Genomic DNA, 16,059 nt, shown 5'->3' on the forward strand with positions numbered 1-16,059 from the left:
CTACTGGTGATGTCACGATTCATGCACGAGTGGATGTGCTCATACAGTGTCTTAACGCAGGATTCAGCAGTCGAACTTTCAGTTCCCGTCTGCATGGGTGTCATGAAGTTTGTCACTTCTGACTTGAGTAGCATGAAGTTGGCTTTGGAGAATTTTTTTTTTTTTTTTAACAGAGGTTTCCTTACTGGGGGGTGCAGGTGGATGTGGAGTCAAGGGTGATTAGCTTATGGTCAAAACCTGACCAACGAGGGTGTGACCATAGGTGTGCAGCATCGATTTCCCATGTTGGTAATGACCAGGTCTAGGATATTGGAGCCCCTGGTGGGACTAAGGATTAGGTGATCCAGGGCATTGCAATTTATGAATTCCAAGAACCATTGGGCAAAAGTGTAGGTACATCAGTAGTTTTCCCAGTTAATGGCAGGGTAGTTGAAATCACCCAGTATTAGGGTGTTTGGTTGTATCTTAATATTTTGCAGTATGTTTAGAAAGGTGAAATGAGAATCTTGGGGCATGGTGGGGGATCTGTAGCAAGCTGCAATGTGGACTGCAGTCTTACCTAGTGTTAGTTGTACCTGGAGAATTTCAGACGCACTGTGTTGGACAACTAGCCTGGTGTTGTGAATATCCTTGGTGAATATGGACACACCTCCACTTTTAGTGTTTCGGTCTTAGTTTGGTGGCCGAAAAGTGTGGAAAGAGTTGTAGCCAGGTATTGCAGGGGTGCTCTCTGGAGCCCTGAACCTGGTCTCAGTTACTACACAGATATCGGTGTTCTCCATTTTTAGGAGTGCCTCGAGAGAGTGCATTTTGAGGTTTAGACTTCTAGTATAGAGTAGCATTACCTTCAGATTTTGCATGCTAGTACCTCTTATGGTGGTAGTTTTGTCCTTTGAACTTTGCCTAAAAAAGGCACTATAGGGGTGGAAAGAGCCTTACCTAGTAACCTGAATCTCAGGTGCGACAGGTGCAGACCATCTCTGGCAAAGCACCATGGTCTGTCGATCATGTCGTCCCAGGCAAACAGATACCGGATCCCCTTTGAATGGCAGCCAATTGTTGAAGTCAATCATTTTGACCTTATACTGTGGTATCATTCTGGGTTAAGGCAAGATTCTACTCAGGAATATGGTCATACTGCCTGGACCACATGATCCGAGAGCTCTTCCATGTCTCTTTTCATGTAGTCCAGGGAGGTACATCTCAAGTCATTCACTTCAACATTGACAATGACAGATTCATATTTGTACTTGTGGAGTGACTTGAGTGCATGCATTATGTGGCTGATCTTGGCACCCAACATGCAGCTGGCTGTAATTTTCTCCTTGTTCAGCCTGGTGAGTAGGACATTAGTGTGCCTGACTATAGAGTCACCTATGACTAAAGTGTTTGGTAAGTTGTCCTGTCTTAGGGGCTGTTGGGTGGCACACTGGTGTTGTGAGCTATGTGACACTTTGGTTGTGATTGGGGTTTGTTTGCATTTCAGCTTCGGAGGTCCTAGCAAATTAAGTAAATGGGAGAAATCATGAGTAGCTAAATGTGGAATATGTACTTTACATAAAAAAAACACAATCAATTAATGTATTTAGATATGAAGTACTGCAGGTAAAAAAATTAATGGAAATGTGTTAAGCTGGTAACACTGTAGATCAAAGCAGTGGCCAATATTCTGTACTAGTGAGCTAATGCAAAATTTAAGCTCATTCAGCTTTCACAGGCACATTCCTTATAGAAGAACATTCAGCTTATTTCCATTTCATTATTATTAATCCTGGTGGTGATACATGGCTAAATTACAATTTATTCTACTACAAACTTCTGAAGAATGAGTTAAACTGCCTAACTGCACTACTAAATTACCTTATTGCATAAAGTCAGTACAGATAAAAAAACATGTAATGTAAATTTGACAAATGCTACAATAAACAAAACCATGTTCTACATTAGCTGGATAATGAAATATTTGGTATGAAATGTATTACTGTACACTGTCCTTGTTGCATGTAATTAAAAACAATGCTGTATCAGACAAGTGTTTTAATGTACTTTTAAAGTCTGACTGTTAATGGCTGGGCTGTACTGTACTTATCTATCATGTACTTTTTTGTTCATGCTTTTGTAATGAAGTAAAGGCTGTAAAATAGCCCCTGGAGTTTAGTCATACAATAAACTAAATTATTTCTGACCAAATGCACACAAAAATGAACAGTAGTTTGATCTTTTTAATTGTTTCCATCTTGTAACAAGACAGGGTAACACAGTGAAAATATACAAAGATACAGTGAACAAAAATACTGGATAGCACAACTCTTTCTGGTTACCAAATAGGAAACAGAGAAAATCAAGAATTCCTCCAAATCAGCAGTTGTTTATCTCAGAATTAATTTCAATCAAACTGAATCATGCTCTTAGCTTTGATAAAATAATCCAATCAAAAGGTTTATTTGGTTTGACTTTCTGCTTTTGAAGTGATCAAGTAATTAATGACTGCACTCTTTTTTAACTACAGTACTAGGTGAAACAGCAGGCAGCTTGCTGAGTGCACATATATGCATCCTGCCCCATTAGTATGCCTTCGGGATTGCCATGGCAGGCCATCACCTATCATTGTAGAGAGTAAGCAATGCATTCACTTATTTAACAACCTCATACAAAGACTGCCATGAAGGAGAACTGACTGAAGATTTTGGGAAAGGGTCACAAATCACTAAAAGCAAAAGGAATACCAATGTCAACAACAAATAGCCCATGGGTAATAGCTATAAAGTTATTTCTGAGGCAATGAAACGGTTCCTTAAGATTCAGTAAACTACTGAAACCATGTCATGCAAAGTCTTGTTACAGAAAAAGGAAACAGCAGGAAGTGGAACAGTACCAGCTGAAGGGTGGCAAAGCAAGAATAACCAGGAAAGAGTTGATGCTACCATTACAGACATTTTAACACTCCTTTGTAAACAGATGAACAATGTCAAACATAGGATTTCCACAAATAAATACTCAGGTGACTTTCAAGCACATAAAATCTCTTCTGTTTTATATACATATAATCAAGTTAATTAAACCTGTAGGATTTCAAATGCCGAATTAAATACTTTATACAACTCTTGATTATTATTCTTTGAGACCAAAATGCAACACTGAGGGCAGAGTCAGCAGTCTAACAGATTTTTTCAGGAGTTTCTAGAAAAAAAATGTGCATTTTCATTTTTTCTTCAGCACCCCCCCCCCAACCATTTTCTGACTGTATGTGAGGGGGGAGCCATAATGGTAAAATGCAGAAGCTACAACATGCACATTTCAAAGCAGATTACATGTGATTCTGCAAAATGCCATTAGCTAGCAAAGAAAGCTAGGACATAACTCACTTCAGATCTATAGCTGTGTGATAACTAGATTCAATGGCGATCCCACAGGTGGTGCCCCCTCATCCAGAATTGAGGCAAAAAAAATCTCCCACTGAAACAACTTGCAGAATTATACTTGCTCATTGCTACCATTTGTAATCTCACACACACACTGCGATCAAATCATTTAAGTAGCTGTGATTCAGACTACTGCTACTAAAATAACTAGAGATATTGCACTAATGCCTTGTAACAAAACTGATCATGTCACTGACTTGCAGAGACCAACTGGCACCTCTTCCACAGTGCTGATACTGCCCCCCTAAAAACTTACAGATGGACATATTCTTGTGGCTACAGGAAAGAAAATATCTAGGGTTTAATACCCTTTTAAATGAAATCCCCCAGCTACATCTGTACAAAAATGCACATTTCTGGCACAAAATGATGTTGTGGTGAATTGCTACCTCATCCCAATAATAAAAAGGAATGGCAGATGGGGCGCTGGAAGGGAACCAAGGACTGCAAGGTACTTCACAAATTAGTTAACCTACCAAAATACAGAGAAAAAGAAACTCTTTCAAAGAAACAAGGAAATTACTTTCTTGCATAGCATGAAAAGGTGAGAATCTAATAAACTAAATGAATATTCTCTCATTTCAACTAACCTACTAAAGTAGTAACTTTTTGCATCAAAATAATTCCAAGATGGCCAAACTGAGAATATACTACTGGCTGAATTGCAGATTTGAATGCGGTCAATGTTGACTGGCACAATGCTACTTGTCCTGTTCCAATAAATCTATAAAAAAGTGCTTAGCTTAAAAAAATGAAGGCTGCTTTTTTTTTATTTCCTTTATGCATTTGAAAAACTGAAGGTGCAGGATCCCTCTGTATAGCTAAGGAGGAGTGAAATGAAGTAATGGCCTTCTGCTTCCACAATTCTCTATGCAGTGACACAACCCAGACCTGCAAACAAGGACAAGTAACTGTCCTACACACAGGAAATACATTTCCACCATTGTGCATACAATGGTATGCAACTCTACTCGGCCAAAATCTGAAGTTTACTATGAATCATCATCAGTGCACAATGGGTGACAAAGCTTAAACCCTCCTCCCCATACAAAGAGTGAAGGAGTCAAAGCCACTTTTGTGACATCATCAAAACATTGTAAGCGATGACAAAGGGGCTAGAAATCAGTCAGTAAAGATCAGCTTTTACCTGAAAAGTTGAAAGAAAACTGAATGAAGCAAAATGCTTCTGAAACTAAGCTAGGCAACAAGAGTGTAAAAAAGCAGATTGGAAGCACAAAGTTAAAAACTGATTTCATTTATTTAATTTTATAAATAAGGGACCCCACCCAAAAAAATGGTTTGCAAGTAAATATGCAAGAAACCACAAAGAAATCTGATTGGCTAGGACACTAATCCGTGATCAAGCACTTCACAGTCCTGTAACATACCACTAAGACGGCATTAGTTTCTGCACTAAGTATCATCTCTAATTTTACATCAGAATGATAATCCTAAGAACTTTGTCTTTTCTGAAGGAGCAGAATACAGACTTGTAGAAACTGTGAAGAGTTACTTTGTCATCTACAGACAGCAAAGATGCAATATTTTATAAGACCTGAAAACTTGTACCAGCCACATCTTGAATTAGTTAAGAAACCCAATGGGATATACATTATGGCAGATGACAAGTGTATGACTACTTTTTATTTTGTTAAATCACAACTACAGAAGCTGGGATTCAGAGGAGCAGACAAAAAAGTAGGAAAGTCATAACACACACACAGACACACACGCACGCACACAATACCATGAATTAGGGAAGCATGGCCTACATCACCCTAACAGTCTGAAGGTAAATGTACAATTTTTTAAAACAATACAACAAAAATAAATAACAGAGACAGCATGAGTCAACAAATGACATTTCCAGTGGAAAAGGTAAGCACCACTGCACTGATTAAATGCTACTTGAAGTGACTGTTAGCTACATAAGAGTACACCAACTATGTTGGACAGCACACCGATGTTCCCACTACAGCAGCAGGAATACAAGAAAGCTTGCTCAAGGGTCATCAAATGCTAAAACAGCACTCTAACATATTCTCTACTGCCTGACATACACTGATTCTACTTTGCACAAATGGTATGTAAAACTTGATTTCTCTCTGTTACAGAGACACCAACAGTAAACCGTCTCAGGAGATGCTGCTGTAATATTGAGGTGATGCCACAACAGCAATACAACAATAAAAAAAAATCATGAAAGGTTCAAATTGTACTCTAGGACTACAGTCCCAGGAACTTTCTACAATTAATTTCTACATTCTGAAGTCTGCCCTCTATGTGGCACCTGTCAAAGAAGCAGGCAAAATACAAACGCATACCACATTTTAACATACAGCCTCCACTTGAACAGTCTGCATTATTACAGTGAACAAGGTTAAATTTACATAAAAAATTTCAAGTAGATATAGAAAATTTCAGCAATCATGGAATGATGATATCTAGAATAAAAATTATAACCTACAATGAAAACTAACTGTACTGCTGGGGATACATATTTACACATTGAAAACAGAGCACATCAGCTACCCGTCAGGTATGATGGAGCTCTTGGAATCAAGATCCAATTCCTACACTTTACAAGCACTGGTAAACGGAACTTGAAAGTAAGCATTTAAGATGATAAAGAGGCCTCTGGTTAAGATATTAGGCCATAAATTCAAAATGAAAACAATTAAGGTAGTGGCAAAATGCATTAGTGTAGACTACATTCATCACACAGATGACATAACCTTTTTGTTCTACTTAAGGTTTTCTTGCAGTAAAGTTCTTAAAGGAACACACACAGGTAAATGTCATTTCTTCACACAACCTGAAGGACTATCCAGAATCTGTTTGGCTTCTTGTTGCAAATGTCTCAACTTCCTAGGTAACAACACACAAACATGGCACGCATGTTTACATATTTATGTGTATAACTACAGAGACACTACGTTATGTGGATTCCTGTCCATTTATCACATCTTCAGGAAGCACCAATGACATTTTGCAAGCAACTGCTCACTCTATGCATTACTTGCTCTAATATTTTACAGACACAGTATTCAATGATCCCACTATGAAAAAGTGATACTACTCTAACAAAAAGATAACCACAGAAAAATAATGTCTAATTTTCCAGTGTATTCTTTTGTACTCATCTCAAGCTAAACTGCATTTTGATCTTGCATAAAGCTATAGTGTACAGTGCCTGTGCACACAGAAGTGTCTGTATACAAAGTTTTAGGGTTTGTAAACTAACAGTTGGGGAGAATGACAGGCTTCTGTATAAAGTGGGACAAAAAAATGGGGATGAGATTTCCTGTTTAGATTCCTAACATCTATTTAATATTTCAAGAGTATTCCCAGACTGAAAAAAAGGAGTTAGCTTTGCATACTGGGCATCTCTCATTAGAGCTCCACCTCCCCAGCAACATTCTTCTAAACCATGCCTTTCCTCTTACCCCCTTATTTTTTTGTTTCTATTCTGTTTGAGGAACAGAGATGGTGGGGCCCTTGGGGTCATCAAAGCGGTCCATAGTTTTGAGGTTCATGATCATGTGCAGTCCATAAGTCAGAATGAAAACAAACAGCAGTGTGGTCACAAGACCCATCCAGATGCCAGGTGTGAAGAACCCTGTGCAGTCACTGGCATAAGCAAAATTTGTTCCATTAGTCCCATTTAAGCCGAAACCCTGGATCTGGGGAAAAAAAAGAATAAACTTGCATGAGTATGTAAGATGGCATATATAGCAATTTGCAATGTAGGCTGAACACAGCTGTAATGTTTTTACTGTGACTGTGGTTGGTGCTGGACAGCCAATATTACAACAGTGCAAACAGTTTTCCAACAGAGTAAAACATTCAAGTACTGCTTCAAAATGTTCCTGTAGGCTGCAAGTATGTCCTCCTGAGTGCGCGTGTGACAGAATAATGTCTGCATTTATAAGCTCTTCTAATACTTAAAGAAAGAAGCCGTGGTATGTAAAGTCAGAATGTAACTACAAGTCTTCAACATCTGAAAATGTACTCGTCTTAGCAAACTACATAGCTTAACAGTCAAGACAAACTGAAAAAACAGTATTACACATCTAGATTTCAGCAGCTGTTATGAAAAAATATGCATGAATGGTAGACAAAACACATTATTGGCTCCAAACAAGTTGACATCTTTCAGAAATAAAGCCCTATCCTCACTGTAAAGAACGGCTGCATTTGTCTTTCATTTTATGTAAGGCAAATGGGCAAAATAGCATCTTACTAAAGCTCTACAAATTGTTCTTTAACCAGCTGAGCTCCATTCTACTGCATCTTAAAAAACATAACTTTTACTTCATTACTATAAATCAGACACAGACCTACTATCAGAATCCTCCCTATGAACAGTCAAGGCAGTTAACTGTCCATTGTCATGAACAGGAAATCACACCAAAGCTGTATGCAATTGCTGATGTCTTACCCTAGTCTAGGACTATTGAAGGAAGGTTTTGCATGGATTATAGCCTACAAGTATAGTTCTATTGCTGCTTTGCTTTTCCTGACACCAATGCTACTAGGTCCTTTTGTTAAAAAGTTTCCACAGCACGCCAATGTTGCTGTGAAAGGTGTTAGGACCTACAAGGGAAAGAACTCCTTGTTTCCTACCTCACTGCACAAGGGTGCTCAGCAAGACTGTCTTGTTATCACCGGACTCTTCCCCCTCTCCCATCCATGACAGTTTTTTTCTGGGGTGGGGGGCACTACATTGGTGGCCAGTGAGATATAAAAGAGAACTAGAACTAAAGTTGCCAGGCTTACACAGCCCTGCATTTAAAACTTTTCCAAGTGGAACACTGGGTGGGGGTGGAGTACCAGTGATAAGGCAGCCCTTCTGAGCACTCTTGTGCGCAGTTAAGTGGGAAGGGTAAGGCATCCTTAAGTTGAAATGTTGAACTGAGGTCTCATCTGCTTGAGTCGGTGGTAGCTTAGGCAGATGTTGAAGCTTTCTCAGCACCTACTGAAGAGAGCAAGAAAAGTTCACCTAGTAGTATAAATACCACCTCAGGTCTCCCCTGAAGAGAGGCCACTACCCTAGTGGTACAAACTCAAGAATGAATGGAGAGCTTAACACAATCTTAGAAATTTTACAGTCCAATTCCGTTTAGGAAAATGAAACAAAAAGCTACAGATCTTTTCCAAGAGACTTGGTTATTTCCATGTAAAATTTGAGGAAAAGTAAAAAAAATATCCACCTTTGTTAAAATGAAATCGTGTAGACTTGATCGCCAAGTCAGTTTCAGTAGCTATACTGGGCATGAAAGGCTTTCTTCTTAGGAAAGTACAGTTGTGTACCTACCATAAATGTAGATGTTCGAATGTATTCACTGTTGCAGTCATTACTCTTGGGTTATCCTGCTGGCAGGCTACCCGCAGTCGGCCAGAATTCCAAAGTCTGGGTCCGGCGTCGGTTGCTGTCGCCTCTTCCCTGACGTCAGTGCGCCAGGGGTATAAGATGCAGCCGACGCCATTTTCTTCAGTTTTTCTTGCCCCAGATGTCAGGCGCCCCCAAAATGGTAGGCTAAAAATATTATGCCAATAATTATGCATGCAGTAAAATAAACATTTCCTTCATCTACAAGCAAATACACCACATAGGTTGTATAAGATAGAGAAGTATAGGTAAGTCCCTGCAAAGAAAAGGGGGATGGTGGGTGGGTAACCTGGACTGCAACAGTGAATACACTCGAACATCCACATTTATGGTAGGTACACAACTGTACTATATTCGTGTTTCACTGTTGTAGTCATTACTCTTGGGTTGAATCCCAAAGCTAAGGTTGGGTGGCTGGGCCTAAATAGGATTAGGAGAGGCTATAAGGCCCTGCAGAACTGCAGTGGCGAAGCCTGCTCTGGATTTAGAGTAGAGAGGTAAATGGTAGTGCTTTGAAAAAGTGTGCACTGAACTCCAAGTTGCAGCCTCTGAAATGTCTTTGGTTGGTACTCCTCTGAGAAAGGCTGCTGAAGTGGCTGCCGCCCTGGTAGAATGAGGCCTAATGCCCTTGGGCACTGATTTGCCATGTTGTGAGTAGCAGAAATAAATGCAGTGGTCTACCATTTTGAAATCTGTTTTGAGATAGGCTTTCCTTGAGATCCTGCAGCATATGCCACTAGAAGTTGCTCAGATTTTCTGAAAGCTTTAGTTCTGTCCAAGTAGAAGCGTAGTTTCTCTGTGTATGCCCAAGGAATGCAGAACTCTCTCACCCTTATTCTGTGGGTTTGGATAAAAGGTAGGCAAATGAATTGTTTGGTTAAGGGCCACACTGGACAGTACCTTAGGCATAAATGTTAGGTTCATCCTTAGAGAATCCCTGTCTGGATGGAAAATGATGAAAGGTTCCACAGCCATGAGTGCCTGCAACTCTGAAACTCGTCTTGCAGAGGTTATTGCTAGGAGCAGAGCTGTTTTCCAAGATAAAATCTTTATATCAGCTGTATTGGCTGGCTCAAAAGGCGGCAGTGTGAGTTTTTCCAAGACATAATTGAGGTCCCATGCAGGTATTGGAGCTCTCCTTGGAGGTCTTATGTTTTTGGCCCCTCTGAGGTACTGCCTTAGCAATGGATGGGAAAAAATAGGAGGTTCTGTGTTGTAATGAGCTGAAATGGCAGAGGCGTGAATTTTAATTGACGAAAAAGATAGGCCTTTGTCCAGCATCTCAGTTAGGTATTGCAAAATCTGAGGAATATTTGGTACAGATGTGTCAATTCCTTGTGCCTGGTTCCAAGCACAGAACCTTTTCCATTTTTCTGCATAAGATTTTCTGGTACTGGGCCTCCTGGCCTCCAAAATAACATCCATCACTGCTTTAGAGAGAGGTGTGCTTTGAAAGGTTACATCATCCGCCATGATGCCAGATTTAGGGTTCTGAGTTGGCTGTGCAGAATCTGATTGTTTTGCTGGGTCAGTAAGTGAGGAATTAGAGGCAATGTCCAGGCTGGGCCTTGAGACAAGCTTTTTAGGATTGGGTACCAGTGCTACCGTGGCCAGTCTGGGGCAATCAGAATCATTCTTGGCCTCTCTTGTCTGACCTTTAGGAGTACCTTTGGGAGGAGAGGCAGAGGAGGAAAGGCATATACTGTTAGACTTTTCCAGCTGAATGACAGAGCATCCACTTTCCATGCTTGCTTGTGACAATTCCTTGTGCAGAATTTCTGTAGTTGGCAGTTGTGAGGTGAGGCAAATAGATCTATGTCTGGGCATCCCCATTCCTTTGTTGTCATGCTGAAGACTTGTGGATCCAGTTTCCACTCGTGGGGATCTGTAAGGTTTCTTCTTAGTTCGTCTGCCAGAGTATTGTTCTTTCCTGGCACGAGTTGTGCTTGCAGGTGTACTTGATAAGTCAATGCTGTGTCCCACTAAGTCATGGCTCATCTGCAGAGGGGGTAGGAATGTGTGCCTCCCTGCTTGTTTATGTACCACATGACTGTAGTATTGTCCGTCTTTATCAGTAGTTGTCCTGGATGGAGAAGATCCATGAAAGCTGTCAGGGCATTCTGAACAGCTAGCATCTCTTTTTGATTGATATGTAGATGCATTTGGCTGGTGGACCATGTGCCATGAATACATTTTCCTGCCATGTGTGCTCCTCAGGCATAATCTGATGCATCTACTGTTATTGACTGCCTGGCTGTGGGTAGAGTGAATGGCTGTCCCTTGTTGAGGTGACAGGCATGTGCCCACCATCGAAACTCCTGTTGCAGGGAAGGAATGAGGGTAATTAATGCTTCCAGGCTTTGACAATATTGAGTCCAGACACTTTCTAGGTACCATTGAAGTTTCCTCATATGCAGTCTAGCATATGGAATTAGTAGAATGCAGGATGCCATGAAGCCCAAAGCCTGCAGAATTTTTCTTGCAGATAACTGGGTCTTTGTTGCCAACATTTTGAAGTAAGAAGTTAGTTGCCTTTGTTTGTCTGGCGTGAGATAAGCCATCTGGGCAGTTGCATTTAAGCTTGCACCCAGGAATAGTATCTCTTGAGATGGTACTAGTTTTGATTTCTTTTCATTTACTGTGTACCCTATGCAAATTAATAATCCTTTTACGAACGCCAGATGCTGTAGTAGAGTGTCTTTGTTCTCTGCTTGTATAAGGCAGTCATCCAAGTAAGGATAAATTTGAATTCCTCTTTGTCTGCAAAATGCAATTACTGGTGCCAGGCATTTTGTGAAGACCCTGGGCGCAGTAGATAAGCCAAAGGGCAGTGCAGAGAATTGGTAGTGCATTGAGCCAGCTATGAATCTGAGGTATCTTCTGCAAGATTGTCTGATTGGTATATGCAGGTATGCCTCTTTTAGGTCCAATGTTACAAGCCAAGCCTTCTTGCCCAACATGGGCAGAAGCTGCTGCAGAGTTAACATTTTGAATTTTGGAACATCCAGAAATGTGTTTAGAAAAGCGAGGTCCAGTATTGGTCTCCAGGCTTTGTCCTTTTTCTGGGAACCAATAAAAGTCTTGAGTAAAATCCTTGTCCCTGCTCTTGTTGTGGTACTTGCTGAATGCTCCTCATTTGCATAAGGGACGAAACTTGTTTTTGTGCCTCTGCCCATTGATTGTGTGCCAGGTTTGGCATACCTTTTGTCTATGGCAGGGTGTGAAAATGGAACCTGTAGCCCTGGGACACTATTATTCAATACCTATTTGTCCTGGGTGATCAAGAGCTAGTTTTCCCCCTTAGGGGGCTGCAAGAATATAAGTGCTTGGTGCTGGCAGAGGCAAGTCATTGGGACCGTTTCCTGTATGGCTGTGCTTTGTCTTCTCCACTTTTGGAGGTTGAAGAGCCCCACTGTTTAGGCCTGTATGAGCCCTGGGGCTGGGATCTGCCTCTGGGACGTCTATATCTGCCTCTTTGTGGCCTGTCCGACACTGGAAAGGACCAATTCTTTGTAGGCCAGTTCCTGCTAAATTTTGGTGGCTGAACCTGTAAGAAATCCTTTACTGTTTGCATAGATTTTGCTTTGTCCTCCATTTTCTTCAAAACCTCTTCTGCTTTAACACCAAATAAAGCATCATGCTGTAATGGAGGATCTAATAATTTTGCTTTAACATGATCAGGCAGATTTTGTTCCTTTAACCAAGCATGCCTCCTAATGACAGAACCCGTAACTGCGGCCCTGCAGGAGGCCTCCAGAGAATCAAAACCACATTGCAATGTATGCTTTCCCACTTGTTCATTTGCATACAATAAATCCTGTATTTCCTTATTTTCTGTACAATCAGACTTAGTCAACATTTTCTGTTTTAACATTGACATTAAGTATTGCTGATATTTAATCATATGAAATTGACAATTTAAAGCCCTCACAGCCAAAGCAGCAGAAGTGTACACCTCCCCCCCCCCCATCTGTCTAGTGCCCTTGAATCACTGTCAGAAGGGACAGGGTTTTTTTGCAGTAGCGGCCTTAACCCCCTTGGGACCCTGAGAAATAGTTTATGGTTCAACAGCAGGGTTTTTATAAAGAAATTTATGTGAATCTGGAACCCTGTAGTATCTGTCTGGTTTAACAGGAGCTGGAGGTAAAGAGTCTGGAGAAAGGCCGGACTAACACATCATCTACAATGTTTAGCACAGGGGGAATAGCAAGAGGCCTGTGCTGAGGAAGTAAAAGAAAATCTCTAAGGCTCTTCTTTGATTCTGAGTAATCTTGACTCTCCCAATGGAAATGCTCCCTCATGGTATGCAGGGTTTCCCCAAAAGAATAATCCTCAGGAGGAGAGGCTGAAGGAATGGATTCTTCAGCATCAGAATCCTCATAGGGAGGAAGACAATATTCCTGTACAGAAGAGGAGTCAGAGGAAATGGAAACCTGATCTGAAGAGTCATAGTCTGTCTCTTGCCTAGGCCTCTTGTCAGGAGGGGGATGGGAACCCCTGATCAAAGTAATAAGGTCTTCGGCCATTTTGAGCATCTGTTTTTTAGGCATGGAAATCTGTCTTGGAGAATGCTGTACTTGTTTCTTTGGCTTTAAAGCTGCTGTAGTCTTTATTTTTGAAGCTGAAGTAGGCTTTACATATAGCTGTGTAGGTCTGAAAACACTCTCAGAAGCCGATGCCTGCTCAGCGGCTCTGGACCCATCTGAGGGAATGATTTCCGAGTGTCCAATACCTTGAGTATCCACAGAGGCCTAGCTGGTTCCACGTGGGAATCGTCAGTGGCGTGTGGCACTGAGGTAGCGGGTGTCAGGGGCTGCGAAAGCACCTCACTGAGAACCGGCGACTGGCTTAGCTAAAGCCTTGTTGTCGGTTTTGGATCTCGGATGCCTGTCCTTCTCTTTTTCCTTGTGTTTTTTTAGAAACACCGGTCGTCGGCTGTTCCGACGGCATTATGTAACTGAATTTTCGGCCAAAGTAATAAGCAAAATCAAACCGACGCTTAATAGTGCGTTTGTTGAATCTAGCACAAAACCGACAGCTAGCAATGTTACGATCAGGGCCTAGGCAAGGAATACAGTAAGAATGATAATCCTTGAGGTATTTGCTTCCCACAAGAAATACAATTGTTAACTTTTTCTGACATCGGTCTGGAGCAAGAAAAGAGTTTCCCCAACGGGGTACTTAGCTTTAATGAAGACTTTGGATCTGAAATTCCTATGTGAAAATCTCAGCAGTCGGCCGACCGGCACTTGCGAACTGCTTTTGCTTCAGGCACCACGCAGCAAGAAAGACTGAAGAAAATGGCATCGGCTGCATCTTTTATACCCCTGGCACACTGACGTCAGGGAAGAGGCGACAGCAACAGACACCAGACCCAGACTTTGGAATTCTGGCCGACTGCGGGTAGCCTGCCAGCAGGATAACCCAAGAGTAATGACTGCAACAGTGAAACATGATGAACATCATGCTTATCTTGTAAAAAATCAAGTAAGAAGGATAAACACAAATATTGCAACACACAGTCTCCCCAAAATAAAAACTTCAAATTGATTTTATCTCAGTTCAAAAGGAGGAAGTGTTGATTCTACAGCATAAAAGTTCAATCCAGTTGGGAGAGAGGAGCCATGGTACTTCGGGGAGGATGTCAGAGAAAGTACAGTTTTGTACCTACCATAAATGTAGATGTTAGAGTGTATATACTGCTGCAGTCATCACACTTGGGTTATCCTGCCGTCAGGCGGTCCCGCAGTCAGCAGAATCCCAAAGTCTTGGTCCGGCGTCTGTTGTCGTCGCTTCTTCCTTGACGTCAGTGTGACAGGGGGATTAAAAGAGGCAGCTGACGCCATTTTCTTCAGTTTTTCCTGCCCCAGATGTCAGGTGCCCCCAACTAGGAAGGCAATACAAATAACTATGCAAAAATACCTTAGTAGATAAACAATAGTACTAGCTGTTAGCAAATACACCATATAGACATGCATCCAATAGATTGATGTACATGGAGTTATAACTAACACCCTGGTATGTAGAGGGGATGGTGGGAGGGTAACCTGGACTGCAGCAGTATATACACTCTAGCATCTACATTTATGGTAGGTACAAAACTGTACTATGTTCATTGTGTTATACTGCTGCAGTCATCACACTTGGGTTGAATCCCAAAGCTAAGGATGGGTGGCTGGTACAACTGGGTTAGGTAAAGCTAAGATGCCCTGCAGAACTGCAGTGGAAAAACCAGCTCTGTTTGAGTATAATGGAAGGTGGTAGTGCTTGGTAAAGGTGTGCACTGAACTCCAAGTAGTTGCCTCCAGAATGTCCTTGGTTGGAACCCCCCTGAGAACGGCTGCTGAGGTTGCTGTAGCCTTGGTAGAATGGGATCTAATATTAACAGGCACTGCTTTCCCATGGCGCCAGTAGCAAAAGTGGATACAATATGCTATCCATTTGGAGATGGTTTGTTTTGAGATCACCTTTCCTTGTGAACCTGCAGCATAGGATACAAAGAGTTGGTCAGTTTTTCTGAAGGTCTTTGTCTCATCCAAATAGTAACGTAGCTGTCTGTGAATGTCCAAAGAGTGAAGGAGTCTTTCTCCTTTATTCTGGGGTTTGGATAAAAGGTGGGTAAATGAATGGTCTGATTCAAAGCCACACTGGATACTACCTTTGGCATAAAGGTAGGGTTAGTTCAGAAGAGAGACTGTCCTGATGGAAAATGATGAAAGGTTCCACTGCCATAAGTGCCTGTAGTTCTGAGACCCTGCGTGCTGAGGTGATAGCCAGCAACAGAGCTGTTTTCCATGACAAGTATTGTAGTTCTGCTGAAAAGGCTGGTTCGAAAGGAGGCAGTGTTAATTTTTCTAAAACGAAGTTGAGGTCCCAAGCTGGCATTGTGGGTTTTCTGGGGGGGGGGGGGGTCTTATATTCTTAGCCCCTCTGAGAAACTGCCTTAGTAAAGGGTGTGAGAATATGGGAGGATCCATATTATATTGAGCTGAAATGGCTGAAGCATGGATCTTAATGGATGAGAAAGAAAGGCCTTTGTGTAGCATCTCAGTTAAGTATTGCAGTATTTGAGGAATGTTTGGTATCCAAGGATTTTGGCCTTTAGCCTGGTTCCATGCACAAAATCTTTTCCATTTGTCTGAGTAAGTTTTTCTGATGCTGGGCCTCCTGGCCTCCAAAATGACATTCAGGACGTCCTTTGAGAGAAGTGTTGATTGATAATTCAAGGTATTCTCCATGCATCTA

The 16,059-nt window shown here is 41.5% G+C and overlaps 1 protein-coding gene across 1 annotated transcript in view; it reads right to left on the bottom strand.

The window, feature by feature from the left end:
- Positions 1-2,208: 2,208 nt before the first annotated feature.
- The window catches only part of ATP6AP1 (ATPase H+ transporting accessory protein 1), a gene marked incomplete in the record, with an annotated part of 333,375 nt that continues 319,524 nt past the window's right edge, over positions 2,209-16,059 (bottom strand). Inside the window, 1 exon segment of the mRNA XM_044080269.1 lies at positions 2,209-7,105. Within this exon segment, the coding sequence (XP_043936204.1) occupies positions 6,887-7,105 (219 nt within the window).

This window comes from Protopterus annectens, chromosome 8.part0 (genome assembly GCF_019279795.1).
Source record: "Protopterus annectens isolate FY-2018-M chromosome 8.part0, PAN1.0, whole genome shotgun sequence".
Lineage (NCBI taxonomy): Eukaryota > Metazoa > Chordata > Ceratodontiformes > Protopteridae > Protopterus > Protopterus annectens.